Source organism: Leucopleurus acutus (assembly GCF_964270905.1).
Source record: "Leucopleurus acutus genome assembly, chromosome: 7".
In the NCBI taxonomy this organism is placed as follows: domain Eukaryota; kingdom Metazoa; phylum Chordata; class Mammalia; order Artiodactyla; family Delphinidae; genus Leucopleurus; species Leucopleurus acutus.
The window spans coordinates 88963418-88978489 of record NC_139150.1 but is presented as its reverse complement, the minus strand read 5'-3'; the positions used below and the strand labels follow the sequence as shown (position 1 = coordinate 88978489).

The window sequence follows — 15072 nt, the reverse complement described above, 5'->3', positions numbered from 1 at the left end:
CTGTTCAGCATTAAGTGGTTTCTGTAGATGAGCAAACCTAAGCCCCTCACTGCAGAGATGCCCTGTGGCCTTTGCAGTGGTGGGAGGGACCCTGACCTGAGGCCCTTTGCCAGGAGGAGAAGCCTGGCTGTGAACCCCCTTTTCCTGGAAGGTGCTGGTGCCCGGGCTGGCCCCTCACCTCTTTGGAGGTGCCTTTCTTCTGGGAAGGCTGTGGCTTGCTGGGACCTCAGTGACCGGTTGATGCTCAGACCCTGGAGAAGTGCCTTACACACCCTGGGTCCCCCATGAGTCCCAGGGAGAGGCACCCCTGGGATGAGGGCAGATGGGGCTGGTGCCAGAACTCTGCATGGAGCTGGGACACGGGTGCTGCAGCTTGGGCTCCTGACTGAACCTGGACACAGCCTGCCGGGAGGAGGGCAGCCAGTTTGAGGATGCGCTGTGAACTGCTCCGTAGGCACACACGTATGTGCTCACACACGCCTGCACACGTGCATGTGTGCCTGCTGGGGCTGGGTCTCCTCGGCCGCCGCAGGCAGTTCCTTTCCCAGGTCTCCCATTTGGAGTGTAGGTCAGTGTTTGATGGTCCATTTGCTCTGTTTTAAGTACTTGCTGTTTGGAAAAAGGCAGCTGAAGAAAATGGAGGAAAATATGTTAATTTCTTGTGGATGGTTTCCTTAGTGTTTACTGCCTGGGGGTGAGGCAAAGAGAGGATTTTGGTATAATTGGAGGATTAAGGTATTATTTTCCATGCGCACTAGTTAGACTTTGCTCCTTGATTCGCCGGCCCACGTGGACAGCCTGCAGCCCTGGGCTCCAAGGCCCCTCCCTCTCAGGTTGCAGCCGAGCTGGGCTGGGACCATGAGGTCCAGATGGCACAGGCAGGCGGCTGGCTTCCATGTTGGCTCCCGGAGGACCCTCGTGGTGAGTGTCCCGGCCCCCACCCTCCCATCCCTGCAGGAAGCCAGGAGTTTGTCTGGGCCATGAGGCTGGGTGAGGGTGCCTGAGACCTTCAGGGTGAGCCTGGAAGGGCCTCATTCGTAGAGCACTGGAGAGCCTGGCAGAGGATGGGGGGCCAGCTGTCAGCTCTTGCTGGCTCTAGTGCTGGGTCGGGGACCTGTCCGGGCTCAGAAAGCATCAGCGATGATGGTACAATGATATTACCGCTACCAAATGCCGTGTGCTCTTGGCTGGGTCTGGTAGCCCTTTGCCGTCATGGCGTGGGACAGTGGGGGTCGGGGGTATGCTGGGGCAGGTGGAGAGTCTGGTGGAAGGCTCCCGACTGTCCACGGCGGTCTGGCCATACTTGATTTTTCCCATTGTTTGTGCCTTTGGAGCCGTAATCCATTTGCTTCCAGCAAAACCCCAAAACGCTGTGGTCCAGTGTGTCTCGGGCAGGGCTTGGGGAAGTGGTATTCGTGCAGCGCTGCCCAGAGAGGCGCCTGCCCGTCGCCTCCTCCTGGCTTGGGGCAGAGTCCTTGGCCTGGAGCCCAGCAGTACCCCTCACAGGATGGCTTTTGTCCAAGCTTGCCTCGGTGGGCCCCCAGGCCCACAGGGGACCACCCTCTGTGTCTGTGCTTCCTGGGGCCAGCTCCATCTCCCTTCACCCTCCAGCCTTAATCCTGGGAACCTTATTTCTGAGCAGGGACTCCTTGTTCTAATGTCTTACTAAACATGCTTCCAATACTTCTCGGAAGTGGAGGAGGGAGCAGGGACCATGCAGAACCACCAGGGGCCCATGTGGACTGGCACTTTTGGGGGCTGCTTCTGGGTCTGGCAGCCCTGCAGGTGGGTCCATCCCCTGGGGGCACATGGGGCAGGCAGGAGGGGGCCTGGATGTCAGACACACAGGGTGGGCCCGCTGCTGGGGCTCCTGGGCCTCCTGGGTCTGTGACCAGGGAGGAGGGCTAAGCAGTGCCCCACTCCACGTCCTGCTTCCTAGGGTCCCAAGGAGCAATGAGAGGTATGGCCAGGCTCCCCAGAGGCCGGGGTGGGCCATCCTGACCCAGGTGGACAAAAGCCTGGGGTGATGGGCAAGGGTGAGGGTCTGGGTGCTGGTGCAGGTGCAGTCATGAAAAGATGGTGTGAGTCACCTGGGGAGATCGAGTGCCATGGGAGGGAGAGGGCTGTGCTGCCCCATCTCAGGTACCAGATGGGAGGATGCCCTTGAAGACGTGGGGGAGGGAGCGCTTGGGGCTGGGGCTGAGCGCAGGAGTCCACGGTGGGTGGAGGTGTGCACAAAACCAGCTGGAGTGGAAGAGGGAGGGAGGAGCGTGGCCTGGGTCCCTGGGGGAATCTGCTTGTTGACCTTTTGGTAGGAGAGATCAGGAGTAATGGCACCTTTGTCTACCACCTTCTATCCCTCTGCCCCTCTTCATCCCCTCCCTCTCTTCTCTCTTTATGCCCCTCTCTGTCCCAAGGCCTCCAGCCCTCCTTTGGTGTTGGGGGGTGGGAACAGAGGGTAGGGGACGGGGATAGCTGGCTCTTTCCATGGGGGAGTTATCAGCTACCACTGTCCTCCACCCCACACCCTCTGCTGGCTGCTGAGTGGGAGGATGTGTGGGCCATGGGCTGAGTGCCTGTCTCTCTGTGCCTCCAGCCAGCCCCCCGCCTCCCCCAGCACACAGGAAGCCATTCAGGGAATGCTGTCCATGGCCAACCTGCAGGCCTCCGACTCCTGCCTGCAGACCACATGGGGTGCTGGCCAGGCCAAGGGCAGCTCGCTGGCGGCCCATGGCACCCGGAAGAACGGGGCTGGCAGTAAGAGCGCAGGCAAGCGGCTGCTGAAGAGAGCGGCCAAGAACAGTGTGGACCTGGATGATTACGAGGAGGAGCAGGACCACCTGGACGCCTGCTTCAAGGACTCGGACTACGGTGAGCGCCGCTGTGCGGGGAGGGGTGCTAGACCTGGGGGTTGGGAGCCGGGCCCTCTTATGGATATGATTCACAGACCTTAAAAGTCACCCTTTAAAAGTGTGTAACTCAGTGGTGCTTAGTATATTTGGAGGGATGCGCATGCCACCATCATCACGCCCAATTTGAGAACGTTTCATCATCCAGAAAGGAAAGCCTGCGCTGTACCTGTTAAGAGTCAGTACGTCTCCTCTGGCCCCTGGCAGCCACTGATTTATGCTGCCTCGCAGATATTCCCAATCAGGGTGTGTCACGTGAACAGAATCGCACAGTGCTTGGTCTTTGGTGCCTGTCTTCTTTCATTAGCATACTCTTCAGGCTTCATCCACGATGTAGCACATGTCAGCTCTTTGTTCCTTTTGATGGCTGAATACTATTCCACCACGTGGACACACCACGTTTGTTTATCCCTTTATCCATCCACAGGCACTTGGATGGCTTCCACCTTTTGGCAGTTGTGAACAGTGCTGCTGTGAATGTGGGTGTGCAGGGAGTTTTGTATGGCCTGTGTCTATGGTGCTCCTGTGGTGTATACCTGGGTCGCTGCCTGTTTCACCTTCTGAGAACCTGCCCGACTGTTCTCCACGTGGCTCTACCATTTCAGACACGTTGAGACCGTGTCCATCCTATGTCTGTGTAGACAGAGAAACTGAGGCCCAGAGTGGCTTTGTGGCCCTGAGTCTGAGGTGGGCAGTGAGTTGGTGGCTGGGCCATAGCTGTGGCCTCTGCCCAGGGGCATGGCCCCTCGCCTCCCACTACAAGCCCTTCCTTCCAGGCCTGGTGCTTTGGGTTCCAACGGGCTCTGAAGGAGCTGCTGTTGGCCGCCTGGGAGGGGCCTTGGAGTGAAGACCTGCCTCCATGCCTCAGCCCATTGCCCATAGATGTCCCAGCCCCCGCAGGGTGCGCTGTGCTCCTCAGGGTCAGGGCCGTGCTGGCCCCCATGGTGCAGGGCCTGTTTTCAGTTCAGTCCTGATTGTCTAAGGGCAGTGTATTTGTCCTGGAGACCCTGTCCCTGGAGAGCCCTCCCGTGGTGAGGCTGGACCTGCCCTATCTGGTGGACACTTTCAGGCCTCACTGAGGGGCCTGCCGTGGTCTGACAGATCAACAGCGGCGTGAACTCCATTTTCTGGGCACCATTTTCTGGATTCGGGTGTCACAAGCCTTGGAGGTTGAACCTGTAACGGGAGGAGGTACCCAGTGAGTCACCCAGGGCTGCCGTGTGGGTCTCCCTCCTCCAGAGACTTGCTGAGGTTAGCCTGGGGTCCTTCAGAGCCACTCAGTTCCGTGGACATCAGATGTTTTCTTCTCTGATAGCAGCAGAGGAGACGTTTTGAGAATTGGGCATTCAAGTGGGTGCGGTGGCCAGGCTGGGGTAGGAACAGCTGGTCATGGGGGCTGGATGGAGCCCCTTGTCTGGCCCTCTCTGGACCTCAAGGGGGCCTGGGCTTGACAATTTCAGAGGCCACCTGTGCCTATGCGTGTGGCAGCCACACCAGGAGGGCTGGTGCTCTGCAGCCTGGGGACAGCCTGGGGGATGCCGGTCATAAGCTCTGCCAGTAGCCTGCAGCAGCCCCCCTCCTGTGGCCACACCAGCAGCCCAGCCCTTCTCCCCTTTGCCGCTCTAGTTTACCCCTCCCTGGAGTCGGATGAGGACAGTCCTGTTTTCAAGTCCCGTTCCAAGAAGAGGAAAGGCTCAGATGATGCTCCCTACAGCCCGACAGGTAGTGCTGGGGGCTGGAAGGGGAGCTCCATCCACACCGAAGGCCAGCAGCCGCGTTCCACACCCACCAGCTCTGTGCGGGGGCTCAGACGGGGTGTCACTTGCCTGCGGGAGCCTGACTGGGGTTCCACTTCTTTCTCCCGGGACCTCAGCCCAGGTGCTTTTGCAAGCTCACCCAAAGGCATCCCAGCTCCTGCCAGTAGGGCAGTGCGGTGTCCCTGTCTTGAGGTGACCCTCTGCCTAGTTTCTCCTCAATGAACAGCCCTGGGAGGGTCACAATTGCACCTGGCCCCCCCATCATGGCAGCCAGCGGGGTGGGGTCTGGCTCACCTAGCACGTGACTTCCCTCCTGACCTCTCCTGTCTTGCTGGTGTAGGGAAACCAGCCCCACACCAGGTTGGGGCCCATGCTGACACTCCCCGAGTTGTGACTTGTCCCTGGGATTTGGGGACAAACTGGGGCAGGGCCGGGGGATCCCAGGAGGGCGCACAGGCAGTGGGTGGCTGCTCGAGGCAGGCTGACCTTCTCTCCCGCAGCGAGGGTCGGCCCGTCGGTGCCAAGGCAGGACAGGCCTGTGCGCGAGGGGACCAGAGTGGCCTCCATTGAGACCGGGCTGGCAGCTGCTGCAGCCAAACTGTCCCAGCAGGTGAGGAGGGGGCCCCCTCCTGGGCTCAGGCTCCCCAGATGCCTCTGCTCCCCCCACCCTCATGTACGGAGACCACCCAGTCTGGGGCTGTCACAGCCTTGGGGACATTTGAGTAGTGCCGACCCCGGTTCCTCTAGGCTCCCAAGTCCCTGCTAGTGGGAAGCAGAGAAGCTGGGAACTGGTGGCAGGAGTCTCATGGCAGCTCAGAGTGGGGTGGTGGGGAATGGAGGGGGTTAGGGTGACGGGGCGGGGGCCCATACTACGTGTCCACCAATAGGTAAACTCAGATTGAGTCTGTCCACTACAGCTGAGCGCTGGTGCCACATCCCGCACGTCCCTGTGTCCGGGACGGCCCACCTCACAGAGGGGGGCCTGGTGGTCTCTCCACAGGCCCCAGTACTGCTCTGCAGAGCTCGTGGTGGCTGGAGGTGGGGCTCGGGCGTGATCCAGCCCTTTCTGCTCCTGCAGTGCTGGCTCGCTCAGCTCCATGGGAGAAGCCTTGTGCACAGCAGACCAGGCTGCTCCCAGGCTGCAGGCTGCTTCCCAGTGTCCGAAGCCTGGCCAGCCCTGTGGGGTGACACACCTGCATGTTTTGTTCAAAGGAGGAGCAGAAAAGCAAAAAGAAAAAGAACACCAAAAGGAAGCTGGCTCCCAACACCACCTCCCCTTCCGCCTCTGCCTCTGCCGGCACCACCTCGGCCTCCACCACCTCGGCCTCCACCACCTCGGCCTCCACCACCCCGGCCTCCACCACCCCGGCCTCCACCACCCCGGCCTCCACCAGCACGGCCAGCAGCCAGGCCTCACAGGAGGGCAGCTCACCTGAGCCCCCGCCAGAGTCCCACAGCAGCAGCCTGGTTGACCACGAGTACACGGCAGCCGGCGCCTTTGCTGGGGCCCAAGCCGGCCGTGCCTCTCAGCCCATGGCCCCTGGGGTCTTCCTCACCACGAGGAGGCCCTCCTCGTCATCCCCCAACAACACCGCTGCCAAAGGTACCTTGCCCGCCGACCCTGAGTCACCTAGACTTGCAGACTGTCCCTGTGGATGACCACAGGTCTCCTTTGTCCCTGCAGCCATGTGTGTGTATGGCCAGGCACTCCGTCAGTATGTGAAACAAATGGTCCCTTTCAAGACCAAGAGCTCTGGTTACTCACCAGGGGGGTTCTGGTTACCTTGGAGTTAGGTCTGGCCCTTCAGACTCCCAGGGCCTCGGCTTTGGGGCCTGGCTTGAAGTCAGAGTGTGGTTGGTGGTTTGCCGAGGATTCACTGGGAGGAGCTTAAGGTGACCCAGGCTCCTCTGTGTGAATTAGGGGTGGGACGGCTGGCCGGGTCTCGTGGCATTCCCCACTGTCACCCCCCAGACCCCTTGCACCATAGGCGTGAGGCCCAGCCGGCCATGGACATGGGGAGTGTGGCGCTAGGTGGCCCTAATGCCATCCCTGGCCTGTCCCTACCCTACTCACCACGGCCCAACCCCTTGTCGACATAGCCTCTGAGTGGGGCGCTTTGTTGACAATCGGTGGTTTTGGAGGGATGCAGAACCCCCTGGACCTGGGAATTGCAGGCCCATTTTACAGACAGGGTGGGGGCTCAGGAGGGTTACAGACCCCCATCCCACATGCTGCTCCTGTCACTCATCTGTCCTTTTTGTGTCTCTGCCTCCCCCAGGAAAGCGTACAAAAAAGGGCATGGCCACTGCCAAACAGAGGCTTGGGAAAATTTTGAAAATTCATCGGAATGGAAAACTGCTCCTTTAAAGTTTGGAAAGCCAGGATCCTTCTGCTCCGCTCAGGACCCTTGGAGCCCTGCTAAAACATCAGCCCCCAGGAGGGTGGCCTTGCTGCCTCACCCCAGGGAGGGCCTGGCCTCTTCCCGGCAACCATCCCCCTCACATGAGCATCTGTTGCTTCAGCGGGCGGAGCTCGCCAATACGGACAGACGTCCTTTCTCAAGTTGCTTAGAGTGACCAGTTCCCGAAACGTGGCCCTGCCAGTTTGAGGACCATTCCAGTTTCAGGACAGCCTCCAGGCATCCCCGAGCATGGGTGTGATTGCAGGGCCTTTGCAGCTCTGCTGGGAGCATGAGTCCTTCAAGGAAGGAGGAGTGAGCCAATGCTCACCAGGCCCAGAGTCTGAGCTGGCCACAGGCTGGTAGCCTCCAGAGGCTTTAAAAAAGGCAAAGAACACTAGAGAGGAAGAGGAGGAGAGATCGGGGTGTGTATGTGCCCCCCTTCTCTTCCCAAGTGATTCTCAGACAAGTCCAGAGACTGTTGGGCCCAGCCAGGAGAGGAGCCTCTGTGCTCCCCGGCTGGTGGGTGGTGGGCCGGATGGTGGGTGTTGCACCCTGAATGCCTGGGGCATTTCTCAGGGCTGGCTGGGGCCATCAGCAGGGTCAGTGTGTCAGTGTTGGGGGGGAAGCCCTCATGGGGTCCCCAGGGAAGGGTTCAGGCCCAGACACAGTGTGGGGCCCAGGGGGCCCAGGCTAAGCCACATGGGTGGTCCCCGTCCAGCCTGACCATCTATACTCCGAGAAGCACTTCCCAGCCAAGGCACCCCGCCGTATGCCTGGTGGGGCAGATGGTGGCCGGGTGGCCCGAGGACTTGGGGGCCGGGCACTTCTGTCTTGTCACCTGTTAACGTTTGGTGTCGAGTGCATGGGTGGCTCCTGGACCACGTGTCTGCCCATCGACACGGAGGGGCTGGATTTGTTTCTCAGGCAATCCTGTATTTTAATTTTAGATGTATTTCCTGAAGCATATTTTTCATAGAATGTAGCGTGTAAATAGCTTTTTAAATAACTTCTTTTTTATAAGAGTAAAAGTATCTTTAGGAATTTCTTTCTATAGAGTCCTTCATTAACATTTATACGAGTTTTTTGCCGAGTATGATGAACAGTTGGGTTTCCGATGCTTTTCCTTTTCCTTCTTTCTTTGTATTATTATGGTTATTATTATTATTTTTTCTTTTAGGAACTAAGGTATTGCCTGAAAAACAAGTGATGTCTTTGCAGCCTTATATCTGTCTTTACAGAAGCAAACAGTACACAAAAGATCTATTTCAGACACATTTGAAGAGGAATCTTCAACTTGAATACCAGCTCTTTCTTTCCTTCTTGTTGATGAAGGGGGTGGGGGTACAGTTATTTTACTAGCACCTTGTGAAGTGTTTCTGTGTTTTGTGATGCTGTAATTTATTAATGTTTGTAGCTTTTTATATTTGTACATTTCTTATGAGCTTTGTTTATATGCCCATCCCTGGGTGTTCTGTCCATGAGGAGAGGCAGCTTTGCGTGGGCCTTGCCACCCTTGCTCATCCTGTTTGGGGGATGCAGCCCCGGGACCCAGAGGCTGGGAGGGGTGAGCCTCATGGGGCCCTGACTATTCCGACCCGGCGTTTTGAAGGTTTCCTTTCCTGTCCTTGTTGAACATTTATATAATCTAACCTGGCCATCAAGCTGTTCTCTCTCTTCCTCTCTCTCTCTCTTTTATTTTTTTAATTTTATTATTATTATTTTGGCAACATGTACATTTCTAACAAAGTTTATTGTGGCTATTAAAGTGTTTTATTTCCCAATTCATATTACTCTTGTATCAAGTCCATGAGGTCTAAGGTAACTTAGATCAAAGTTTTAAAAGAGTAAAAATATTTCAGGTTTTGTACAGAACCATGTCTGTGTCATTTCTGCCTTGTTCACTGTCATCCACTCTGGTGGTGAGGACAGTGGGGATCCTCGACGTTGGGGAGAGGAGTGGGCCAGTGAGTGGGCTGGGTGTGAGGGTGGGCAGTCAGGCCAGGCCCCCTACCCAGGCCCAGCCCTGGCTGCCAGCTTTCCTCTTGGAAAGCCTTTGGATTGCCCACAGGGCATATGTACTGCCCTGCACCCCAAAGCTGCAGCACCCTGAGCCAGCCTGCAGGAGTAGGCAGAAGAGACCCTTGGTCAGAGTGGGCAGCCTTTGAGACCCTGACAGTACCAGCCCCAGCCCCTGGCATCCTCAGGAGCCTCTAGTACCTTCTTAGTGTTCACAGGTGTGCAGTTTAGTTGAGTCCGGTGAGAGGCACCCGAGAACATGTGCAGAATTTCAGTCTAAAGCTGATGTTAGGGACTTCCGTGATGGCGCAGTGGTTAAGAATCCACCCGCCAATGCAGGGGACATGGTTTCGATCCCTGGTCCGGGAAGATCCCACATGCCGTGGAGCAACTAAGCCCGTGCGCCACAACTACTGAGTCTGTGCTCTAGAGCCCACGAGCCACAACTACTGAGCCTGCGTGCCACAGCTACTGAAGCCTGCGTGCCACAGCTACTGAAGCCTGCGTGCCCTAGAGCCCATGCGCTGCAACTACTGAAGCCCGTGCTCCACAACAAGAGAAACCACCCAATGAGAAACCCATGAACCGCAACGAAGAGTAGACCCCGCTCGCCACAACTAGAGAAAGCCCACACGCAGCAACGAAGACCCAGTGCAGCCCCCCAAAAAAGCTGATGTTACTCACAACAAATGAACAAAAGCAGACACCCCCCCCCCCCACATACACAGATGAACAGTGTAGGGCACAGTGAGGATCGAGGATTAGGGAGAAAGAATGACCAACTGGGCAAAGGGGACTGCCACAGAGGAGACCCTAGGCACACGCTGGGGCTGCCCCGGCTGCCAGGCATTTCAGACATTGCTGGGCCCTGGTATGCAGTGTTTAGCCAAGGCAGCTCCACAGCCTGAATTTGCTCCGCTGGACCCCGCAAGAGGGGCCTTTGCAAACCCCATGGTTGGGCATTCACCCTTCCTGGCAACTGTCCTGTGCCTGCCCGGATCCAGCCAGATCCTGCCCTGTGGCTTCCCCAGGGGTCCCCGCCCCCTCACCCCACAGCCGCTGGGGGACCGTGCCAAGCCCTGGGCTGTTCTGTACAGCCCACCCTCCCGAGGCCTGGCTCTGGCTGCCCAGCCTCTGAGCTGGAGTCCTTGAGGCTGAGCTATCTGGGTGCTCCTTGGGTCTTCCCACCCCAGCATGGCTGTAGGGACTGGGTCTTCAGAGGGCCATCTGGGACCTGGGGCCCTAGGCTTGGGAAAGACCTCCCAGAAGGTACCCAGAGCCTCTTCCCTGTCCCTAGGCCCTATCCTGCGCTGCACCCACACCATCCTGGTGCAGCACGGCCTGGTCGTGCCCTGGGCCGTCACTGTGGCCCCAGCGGCCCTTGTGTTCGGGAATGTCTGTAGGTGGACTAGAGGCATGCATTTCTGGGTGTGCCTGCAGCATGGGCAGCCAGGGGCCTGTGTCGCTCTGTGCTTGGTGCTGACTGTGGCCCTTCCAGGGTCTTCTCCCCATCTCCATGCAGGGCCAACAGCCCTGCGACAGTGAACTGGGAGGGGAGGGGCTGAGCAAGCTCCCTGCGCGGCCCCACGGACCCAGCCCCTCATTTGACAGGTAGATAAACTGAGGCCCACACTGAAGCCCTCCATGGATGAGACTTGAGTGCTCCAGGATTGTCCCCTGCTCACCATAATTTCTCAGCCTCCTGGCAACAGGTGTAAGTGGAACACCACCATCGTGTTGAGGCAGCTCCTCATCGTGTTGAGGCCGCAGGATGCCAGCAGCAGGGTCCTGGAGAACCACCTGACCAGCAACAAACTTCGCAAGAGGAAACATGAAGGGTTGCACGTTAGGCCTCTGAGATGTTGGGAGCTGTTTTTTTACTGCAGGCTGCCTAGCTCTGTCTGACTGAGACTCACATGCGGCTGTGTCCTGTGTACTGAACACGGCATAAATAAACAAATTGCCCCTTAAGTCGGCTTCCAAATTTCAGCTGAATTTTAGTCATTTCCCGAGCACCTACTGTGTTCCAGGCTCGGTGCTGAGAACCTTCCAGAGGCTTCATCGGGGCCGATTTTGCCAAGGAGGACTCCAAGCTCAGAGGGGCCACCTGTTCCCCTGCTCCTTTTGGGAAGCCTGGGCTTTGCCTGGGACCCACACTGCCACCTGCTCACTTGTACAGAAGGACAGACTGTGATGAGACACACCCATGGTGTTGTGTTACACTCCAGGTGAATGAAGGGGGTCTGGAAGCTTCCCTGGAGCAGCCCATGAGATGAAAATGTCTTCAGCAACACAAGCAAAGGCCCCAGGGCAAGTGACCAGACCTCAGGGTGGTCAGATGGTGGGAGATAGGGCTGGAGCTGGCTCAGAGCAGGTGGAGGGTGTCCACCCAGTGGGGAATGTGGCAGGCCCTGGGGAGCCCCTGCAGGTTAGCAAGCAGGTGCAGTGGACTCTCCGGGAGAGCAGCCTCTGCAGGGTAGGCTGAGGGCAAGGGGTTTACTCTCCCCCTGGCTCGCATTCCCCTAGGATCCCCCTCCTCCTAGGGCTCCCTCTCCCCTCAAAGGCTCCCCCTCCCCCAGGTCTCGCCCTCTACCCCTTGTGCCCATCAGGCACGTGTTCCCATCGTCTCTGTGCAGGTGGGGAGCTTAGCCCCGCCGGCAGCCCAGTCTGCTTTGCATGGTCCTGCCTGGGTGCTCAGAGCCTTGGACGGTGAGTCCAAGAGCCAGTCCCCAAACCTGCAGGAAAGAGTCCCACTTGGTGCCTTGGGGCAATACTGAGAGTGACCACCAGGGGGCAGGGGAGGGCCATGAACGAACAGTCCTTCAATCGAATAGCAGTTCATTTAGCACGTGTTGTCCTGTGGGCAAGACCCTGGGGCTAACTGCCGAAGGGACAGCAATGGGCAAAGAGAAATAAAGTTAACAGCCTACTGTGAGCGTTGGGAAGGAGATGATAATAATCAGATCAGCTTGGTCCTGAACTGTTTAAGGGCTGAGTGTGCCGGGACCCGTTTAAGTATCTGACCTGTATTAGCGCATTCACGCCTCACAACTGCCCTCTGAGGAAGGTCCTACAACTGTCTCTATCCTATCAAGGAGGAAACTGAGGCACAGAGTCTCACAGTTAGTGGAGCTGGCAGGACAGTTACAGAGCCCTTGAGCTTATGAGAGACACCATCCTGCAGACAGCGGCCAGGAGGGCAGCTCCCCAAGGCCCAGGAGGAAGAGCTGTGCCAGCGTAGAGAGAAATTGCACAATTGCTACCGTTCAAAGGCCCTGAGATGGGGACAAAGTGAGGTGCCGTCTTTGAGGATGGCTGGAGCGAGGGGCTGAGCGCAGGGGACGGGGTGGAATGTTGGGCAGGGCAGCAGGCTGGGCCATCCCCTTGCCCGACTCTCCCTTCCATCATGGGGCTCTCCCTCTTTCCCAGGCTGCACAGAGACCTTCAACCCCCACTTTCCCCCAACCACACTTTCCCCTCTGGACCCAGCCCACCCTGCCTCTGTGCACAGCCCTGAACCGGGAACCCTCTTTGCAGATGAGGACACTGAGGCAGGTCTTGTGTTGGACACATGGCTGCCGGGGTCTCTGCCCTCCTTGTCCACGGTACTGAGCGCTGGATGGTGTGTGGGAGGAAGAGTGAAGAGGGCTCACTGTCCAAGGGTTAAAGAAAAAGATGCTGGGCTTCCCTGGTGGCGCATTGGTTAAGAGCCTGCCTACCAACGCAGGGCACACGGGTTCAAGCCCTGGTCTGGGAAGATCCCACATGCTAAGGAGCAGCTAAGCCCATGCGCCGCAGCTACTGAGCCTGCATTCTAGAGCCCGTGAGCCACAACTACTGATCCCATGTGCCACAACTACTGAAGCCCGCGCGCCTAGACCCCATGCTCCGCAACAAGAGAAGCCACCACAATGAGAGGCCTGCGCACCACAACGAAGAGTGACCCCTGCTTGCTGCAGCTAGAGAGCGCCTGCGCACAGCAACAGAGACCCAATGCAACCAAATATAAATAATAAATAAATAAATTTTTTAAAAAAAGAAAAAAAAGAAAAAGATGCTGCTGATGTAAAACTTCAGGCTGTGTTCCCAGCCCTGTGAAAGCAATTCTCCATAACAATAATGATAATGGTGCATAAGATTCATATCAAAGACATTAGTCTGGTGCTGAGTTCCATAGGTTTCACGTAGTGATTGTGCTGCCAGTGTGGTCCCGTTTCCTGAGTGCCTACAGTGTGCTGGGCAGGGTGCCATGAGCTTTCCCAAGGCTAATCACTTACCACTGCCCCTACACCTCAGGCTCGGGTCCTGGGACTGGGAGGCCTCTCTGAGGAGGTGACCTTTGAACAGAGCCCAGAGACCATGGAGGAAGAGTGTTGCGACCAAGGGAACAGTAGAACAAAGGCCCTGGGACAGGATCCAGCTTCGTGAGGAACAGTGGGGGCAGTGTGGGTGGAGAAGTTGGCAGGACCAGGGTTCCAGCAAGGCTTTGTCTGCCTCAGGCCTTGGTCCAGGCTGCGCCCCCTGACATGAGTGGCTATACTCTTTTTTTTTTTTTGTGGTACGCGGGCTCCTCACTGTTGTGGCCTCTCCCGTTGCGGAGCACAGGCTCCAGACGCGCAGGCTCAGCGGCCATGACTCACGGGCCCAGCGGCTCCGCGGCCTGTGGGATCTTCCCGGACCGGGGCACGACCCTGTGTCCCTTGCATCGGCAGGCGGACTCTCAACCACTGCGCCACCAGGGGAGCCCTGAGTGGCTATACTCTTGGCCCAAGGAGCCCATGGCAGGCCCAGCCCAGCCTGGCTGTGGAACCTTGGGGCTGGCCTCACCTTCCTCATCTGCAGAGTGGCAGATAGTGTGACCCCACACAGAGGTGCTTCAGGGCTGACTTCTCCCCACAGGCCCGCCATTCCCACCTGGCCCTCTGCTGGGGCATGCCCCACTCTACCTGCCTGCCCTGACAGTCTGTTTGCTATGTGATCTCAGGCAGGACTTCCCCTCTCTGGGCCTCTTCTTCCATCAGCCTCCCTGATGATGAGGAGGGGGATGGAGTAGGGATCTGGAGCTGAGGGGACAGCATGTCCCCACCTGGTCTGCCCTACGTCTTCTCTGCTATGGCCTGCAGAGGACTGCCCACACAGGAGGCAAGTCGCAGCAGGACACAGGACACAGCCCGGCCTTAGGTGGCCAGGCCTGGCCTGAGAGATCTGTCAACAGACATGCCATGTGCACCCCGACTTGCAGAGGTGTGAGGTGTAGAGCAGAGGCTGCACCCTGGGCTGGGTGTGTACCCAGGTGGTTGTGTCGATGATCAATTAAATGTTTATTCACATCCAGTTTGCAGTCTCCTTCCCATATTTTGGAGTGGATCCTTACTTTTCACGACTCACGGTTTTGTGTCTCCAGAGCCCGGTGGACGGAGGGACACCAGGTGGGGCTGCAGGGTTGAGGAGGGGTGCTGGTGTGAGGGGAGCACTGCGGGCTGTCGGGCAGCCTGACAAATGACCTCCCTCCTCAGCCGCCAGCCCGCCTTTCCCAGGCCGAGTCCCATCGGCCGCCTCATCCAAACATCCCAGGGGATGCCACCTCGGCAGAAAAATGATGCTGTTCCATTAACATCTGACACGGATTTGCAGGCCCCAAACAGACGAGCGTGCATGTAAACACCCGGCCTAGCTGGGCCCTCGCCCGGCTCAAAGCGGGATCCTCGTAATTAATTGTCCGCCTGCCGGCCTGCCGGCCTGAACCCACACTCCAGCCCGTGTTATTTCAAGATCGCAATCCGTCCTGTCCCCCCGCCCCACCCAACTGCATTTACCAAACAGCGGATGTGCTGGAGCTTGTAGGAAGGAGCAGAGCGATGGTCCTGGCTCTGCAGTCCTCAACTTCCTCCCTGTAAAATGGAGCCATCGCCCTGGCCTCCCTGATGGTCAGGAGAACAGGACCCATGTGCCTGGCTTGAGTTGGGCCGGAGCATCTGCACACTCATG

At 58.0% G+C, this 15072-nt stretch overlaps 1 protein-coding gene across 2 annotated transcripts in view; it reads left to right on the top strand.

Moving 5' to 3' along the window:
- Positions 1 to 8940, top strand: part of PHF2 (PHD finger protein 2) — a 94654-nt gene extending 85714 nt beyond the window's left edge. For both annotated transcript variants that reach the window (XM_082842588.1, XM_082842587.1), the window contains exons 18-22: positions 2597 to 2871; positions 4536 to 4631; positions 5167 to 5276; positions 5879 to 6269; positions 6946 to 8940. In XM_082842588.1, coding sequence (XP_082698714.1) covers positions 2597 to 2871; positions 4536 to 4631; positions 5167 to 5276; positions 5879 to 6269; positions 6946 to 7034 — 961 coding nt within the window. In that variant the 3' untranslated portion in view covers positions 7035 to 8940. The remainder of the gene's footprint in view (positions 1 to 2596; positions 2872 to 4535; positions 4632 to 5166; positions 5277 to 5878; positions 6270 to 6945) is intronic.
- The last annotated feature ends 6132 nt before the right edge of the window (positions 8941 to 15072 follow it).